Source organism: Siniperca chuatsi, linkage group LG15 (genome assembly GCF_020085105.1).
Source record: "Siniperca chuatsi isolate FFG_IHB_CAS linkage group LG15, ASM2008510v1, whole genome shotgun sequence".
Taxonomy (NCBI): Eukaryota; Metazoa; Chordata; class Actinopteri; order Centrarchiformes; family Sinipercidae; genus Siniperca; species Siniperca chuatsi.
In genome coordinates, this window is record NC_058056.1 from 15,492,983 (window position 1) to 15,499,192 (window position 6,210).

The window sequence follows — 6,210 nt, forward strand, 5'->3', positions numbered from 1 at the left end:
TTAGTTTCATGTTTTCTCTTTTTTTTTTCCAGGAAAATCAGTTATTTGTAGAGTGAAACCTCAGTGGACTTGGATTTAGCTTGTAAATAAACCAGAATAAGTAAACTAAGAGTCTTCTCTACAATTATTTAATATTTTATCTAATGCAGTTTAGGGGGAAAAGGGGTGATATGCAAGGGGGAGGGCCTAATTGACAGGATTTATGTTCTCCGATAGATGGCGCACTCTCCATACAAACGTGCTGCAGGCTGGTGTCACGGACACTGCCTGTCAGTATTTTAAACTACTGAGGGCAACAACTTGAGCTCAGTGACTCAAAGTCGGGTGCGGGGACCTGCAGGGGTCCTTTTGAGAAGGTTTTTGAGCTGTAAACTAAAGAAATCTTAGAGTTAATATATAAATGACTATTGGATTCATGGTTTTCATATGTTGTATCAGGTAAAGAGTGAGTTTTTAAATGCAGCTTGCACACTTGATCAAGAAAGATCCCATAAAGTGGTCCTTGGGATAAGATCATAAAATGTGGGTCCATAGCTTAGTTTGCGGGTCTGTGCTGTTAAAATATTTGCGAAGCTATGCTGGACTGTAGTGATGAGATGACTGACAGTTGGGGTTTCACCCAATAGCCCATCTTAGCCGTGCCTGTCTTTCTTACCACAGTCATCTATAGCTTTGATACCCTCTTTACAGTACAGTGCGCACTGCCTAATAAGACCAGTTCATTTGTCACAATGTGCATGTGTCTCACTACTTTATTCCATCTGGCTGACAAAGTCAAACATTGGACACCAGTGCTTTTTAGTCTGTCACATGACAGGAGAGGTCACCAGTTTTTTTTCGTGTAGTAGGCAAACTTAAAATAAGGCAATAAAGGCCCAAAGAAATTGTTAAAAAACAAAAAAAGACAATTTAAAAAAAAAAAAATGGAATTCCTGCTCCAATCAAGCAATAAGTTGAATATTACTTTTAGAAATCAGTATCGCATCACTGGCCCAGTTTCACCTTGAGTTCAATTTCCATAATTGCCTACTTTTGTTTTAAAACAACAGCCCACTGCTTTAATGGCTCAGGCTGTCACGCTAAACCGTTTAATCCTATTTAACTTACTTTACATAGCATGTGTGAAAGTAAAAGGGCAGTCAGCAGTCAGTAAGCTTTTATGCAACTGTGTGCTGCAGGTCATGTTAGCCTCGGTGAAGCGTTGACGCTGTGTTCAGGTCACTTAGTGCAGCTCTGATAAGGACACTTTGTTGTGGGATTTGTTTGTGAAGTGCATCATATGTTCACTGTACATACAGCGCGGCCATGTCCATATATACATGTGTAGAAACCAGCTGGACGGACAGCTGGGAAACTGGTTTTACGTCTTCTGAACCCCCGAGTCCAACACTGAATTCTCACTCCTCCCCCCAAATGAAACATGTTCAAATTGCGTTTTTGATTTATTTTGTATAAAAAAAAAGGTACAATTTACATTACTTTTATAAAAAGTTTCAGCATAATTAAGTACAACATTACACTTTTGCAGAAATTCCTGCAACTATACAAGATAAACTCCCGATAAGAGTTCACACGGTTTCATTCTTTCATTTTAACTTTTTTTTTTTTTTTTTTTTAAACAACGTCCAGTCCTTCATGTGCCAACAATTCTGACAAGACGAGACTAAACTTTTTACAGTAACTAACCAAGTTGTCTTTTCTATTCACGTTCCCACCTCCGCAAAAAAAGCGAAGACTTCAACAAGGAGAGGGACAAGGGTGGGGGTGGGGGGAATAATCCTTGTGACAATAATCTTGTTTTTCCTCCCACTGTCGGGAATATAACGCGCCTTCCATTTCCAGAAAGGACCCACAAATAAAAAAAGTCTTAAGTTAAATAATAATGAAGTGTCCAAACAGAAAACACATCACATAAGATTGTCCCATAATAAGCAAAAGTCTCTTGATTTCAGCGTCAGAAGAAAAAAGAAAAAAATCCAGGCCTGGAGGACAGAGGTTGGAGGGGGGGGGGAAAGTCCTGCTCCCCAGGTCCTGTGTGTTTTTTGCGTCTTGACCAAACACCTGCAAAAGATTGAGAAAGAGAGGCGTGTTTAGAAAATGCAAACAGGGCAGAGATCCGGACAGACTGGCGCCAGGGAGGAAGCCACAGTTTTTAACATTTAACCAAACACTCCCAATGCTAAGCAAACCCTGCGCTCCAGATGTGTACACACACATACACACACAGAGAGAGAGAAGGGGGGGACTCACACACACTTTTCGCACAACTTCAGCCTACAACCTACAATCTGGGGAAGAATCAGCGTAATTGCCGCTCAGCTGGCGCCTACCCACTTCTTGTACCAATTATATGCAGACATCGTAGTAGCAGTAATCCAAACAGCCATTATTTTCCTGTTGCAGATGCTCTTCATTATAGACACAAGAGGGTATAATACAACTCTAACGACTGCTACTTATATACAGTTACCCAAGCAGCCTGGAGCGAATATCTCCCATTTTATTCCACCAAACACAAAATATGTGCCAGCGAGATGTCTTTGGACACAGCGGTTGAGTCACAGAATGATTTGATTAATCCGGATCACCTTACTGACACACTGAAGTCCTGAAGGAGCAATTGGTGTTACCTTTTTGTTTGAGATGGCTACATTTCTGCTTTAAAGGTTGAGAAAATACATTTAACAAAAAAAAAAAAAAAAATCATATATGATCATATTTGGATTCAAGTCAAGCCAACTATCCGCGCCTCGTCATAACTGACGCCCCCAGTGTTTGCAGCGCATTCTCATGCAAAACATATTGGGACCATTACAGCAACGCGAGACGACAACCACATTAGCAGGGAACAAATGGATTGGTAAATGGTAATTCGAGCCCATTCTGCTCCAGCAGACTGGGAGACAGAATGTAGCGGAGCCTAAAAGCCCTGGACAGAATGCAGCAGCAGACATGAGGACAGCCTACTTACCGCTTTAACGATGCAGAGTCCGGCTGTCATCTGTCATCAGCTCTGATGGCAACTCCGGGGACTGAAAACAAACAAACAAACAGACCAAATGTTAATTCTTTACGCATCATCCGATTGAGGTGTCGGGCGTTGGAACAGTGTTATGTCGGTCGAATCTCTTCCTCGTCTGATTCTGTGCAAAAGAAAAAAAAACATGCCATTTTCTTTTCCAACAAGCCATTTTGTGCGAGTTACGCATAGCCTACAAAAGCGCATTGGCTATGCGCACGAATAAAAAGCGACTAAATATCTTCCACAACACACCAGGCTATCGTTTCCCAATTAAGATGCTTGTTTAGCTACGGTGTAATTACCTGTAATGACAAGATGCTGATATCTGTGTTGAGGGTGGTCAAAGGGGTCCTGGATGGAGCCTGCCCCGGCCGCGCAGGGAGATGCAGGCTGGTTAGTGCGACACTGGAGTCCAGAGCGATCTGCAGGTCCAGGATGTAGTCGATGACATGCTGCAGGATTTCCATCTTGCTGACGTTCTTGTTCTGGGGGATGCTGGGCACCAGCTCCTTCAGCTTGGAGTAGCAGTCGTTCATGTTGTACAGCAGGCTGAGCGGGTCATCCACCGGGGTCTTGCTCCGAGAGATTCCCAAGGAGTGCTCTGATAAATTCGCGTTGTTTTTCCGGAAAGACCGCACGGGGCTTATTGCTTTCATTTTGTCAGTGTTAAGTTAGGCGAGAGGGTTTGTGCGTGTCGATATCTTGCTTCTTTAAAGTCCTGTTTTTGCCAGACGATCAGCGATCAGACTGGATTACCAAGCTGTCAGTGTGGTTTATATAGGCAGCAGGCTGGGCATGCGACGCAGGCGGGTCCAACGCGCTGATTGGTCAGGGACACCGTGTCACTCAACGCCTTTTAGCTCCACTATTGGCTCCTCGTGCTCAAACCCCTCCCCTTCTCCACCGCGTTACCAGTGGCAACGCATGTTGGAGGCGGAACTCAGAGGGCGCTTCAGCAGCTCCGGTGGACAATTTGGAAAATTAAGCCCTTACCTGTTTCTGATCAAGAAAATTAATGATTCGCATGGCTGTCAATTGTGAGTGTGCAAGTGTGAGCACGCGCCGATGCCTTTGCCTAGACGATTTCAGTTTGATCTTGTAGTTTTGTCATGGAGATAAAGCAGAAATGCATTTGGAAAAATGTATTTAAAAATCAAACGGGTTCCAGTCAGAATAAAAATGTATTCATACACGCACGACAGTGTAAGAGTCTGAGTCTGATAACTTTATCTTCCAGACAGAACAATCACGCATTGTCAGCCATCACTCATTCTGAGACATGTGCGGGTTTGGAGGTGTGGAGCAGTGATGATAGGGACCATATCAGGCGCGCCTGATGATTCTTAATTCACTCCAGCCCGGACCGGTGTGAAGGCAAGTTTCTGAGACTGAATAGCAAACAGAGAGAAATGTTTGACTGGCCAAATGAAACAGTTTCCACCAGGAAATCTATTTATTTTTTTAGTGTTTTTACACATGAGAATCTAAAGTTTGGGGATCTATTTGACCTTCTGTGGTAATACTTGTCCAAAATATATGATTCAGTAATTTGACGCACGTTAGAATTGTCTATTATTTATTCACAGTTACCGGCAGTGTCTCAAATTGTGTACAGACTGTGTGATCTTTCAAAATTTTGGAGATGGTGCGCGACAGTACAGATCAGAAAATAAATAAAACAATTAGGAGTTGACGGATAACTTTAAATGCATTGATTTCACAGTTCTGCCTTATAACAAATTGAACAGTTAGTCATTTAAGGCTTTGTGTGTACACGAAATTTCATTTTAAGATGTGTAGTTTTTCCCAACGCAGCCATGTACACCTACGTGTTTATTTGAAGTGGCTGTGCGTATCTATCTAAATGCATCAGTAAAGGTCCGGTGCACTTCAGTGTTAATTGTCACCTGAGTATGTTGTGTGTCAAAGTGCATTTAGTCATGGCCTACAAATGTGGCTTTCATATCTGAGCACGTGAAGAGGTGATTAACTGCTATTGACACTTTAACGTTTTCTGAATGAGCCATTTGTTTGTAGGAATTACACGCTTCATTCTTCAGCTGGAGGTGGGAGGATGTTTGATGCTGCACTAACTAATTGCCCCCGGGAGCATTTGGGGACTGTTGTGATGTGCTTGATTTTTAAAATAAAATCAATGTATTTTTAAAGAGGCGATGGGAGGGCCACTGTTAAAACTCGTTATGGAGAGAGGACTTGCGAGAGGAAAATATTATAATTTTGATGTTTTGCGGTATATTTTAATGACAATTCAGCGGAAAAAAACACAAACAAGGAAATCCTAAAAGCGGAAGTAATCCCAATTGACAAAAAGAGACGCAGTTTGGAGTGCACAGGCTGCAGAGGCATGTAGGGTCTTTATGAAAAGCACAAGCAAGCTGTTCTTACTGTGTGCAGAGAGGGTGAAGAGAAAGAAAGTTGCTTTAGCCTATAATAATCTATTTAGTGATGATTTTGCGTCCGCGATACTAGTCGGAGAAAATGTCAGTGAAATGTTTTGCAGTATTTTACAAAATCCAGCAAAACACCATCTGTGTCATTGTTGTTTTACGCGCGGTTATATTCACCAGACACGGACACCTTCTCCTTCAGCTGTCGGAGGTTCCTGTTTTTATGCATTTCTAATATAATCTGGAACTCCTGCAGTCTGTGTCCACATCTGGTGCAATATGATTTTTCCATTTTCTCCCCGTCTTCCTTTCGCTCCCACAGCTGTGTACATTTCGCACGATGCCCCTGACTGATGCCTGACAGGCAGGTGATGAATTGGCGCAAGAGCACGTCGGTGAAAAGCCGAGCGAACCTCCACTAGCAGCAGCAGCAGCAGCAGCAGCTATAGCAGCAGCAGCAGCCTCACCCCTGCCTCTCTCTTCCTCCTTCTCTCCCCTCTCTCGCTCTGTCTTTGGAGCAGACTCTCTGGCGCCGGCGCCGTGACGTCACCCCATTCACAGCAGCCCTCGAGCCAACCCTCGCGGCGCCGCTGAGGCGGTTTCCATGGAGACGGGGTTTCGGGGTTGTCAATCAGAGGTGGTTCTCAGCTGATCAACCCGGGGGCCGAACCAGGGAGATTTTAACGCCGGGACGGGATTTGGGTCGCGGGATTCTTCTTCGGTGGTGGCCGCCACATTAACTCAAATAGGTCTACTGTACTTAAGTACAAATTTGAGATA

At 43.5% G+C, this 6,210-nt stretch overlaps 1 protein-coding gene across 1 annotated transcript; it reads right to left on the reverse strand.

The window, feature by feature from the left end:
* Positions 1-1,429: 1,429 nt before the first annotated feature.
* Positions 1,430-5,915, reverse strand: id2a (inhibitor of DNA binding 2a). Its single transcript, XM_044166973.1, has 3 exons — positions 3,325-5,915; positions 2,972-3,032; positions 1,430-2,061 (listed from the first exon to the last, which is right to left on the reverse strand). Exons 1-2 carry the CDS (start codon positions 3,676-3,678, stop codon positions 2,976-2,978), a joined length of 411 nt encoding a protein of 136 aa, XP_044022908.1. The 5' UTR covers positions 3,679-5,915; the 3' UTR covers positions 1,430-2,061; positions 2,972-2,975.
* Positions 5,916-6,210: the final 295 nt, after the last annotated feature.

What these genes read in the sequence shown, in the direction of transcription:
- id2a (XM_044166973.1), bottom strand. Translation starts at nt 3,678, where the DNA reads ATGAAAGCAATAAGCCCCGTGCGGTCTTTCCGGAAAAACAACGCGAAT. An exon ending in TCAGCATCTTGTCATTACAG is followed by an intron (nt 3,033 to 3,324) that starts GTAATTACACCG and finishes GTTTGTTTTCAG; the next exon opens with TCCCCGGAGTTGCCATCAGA.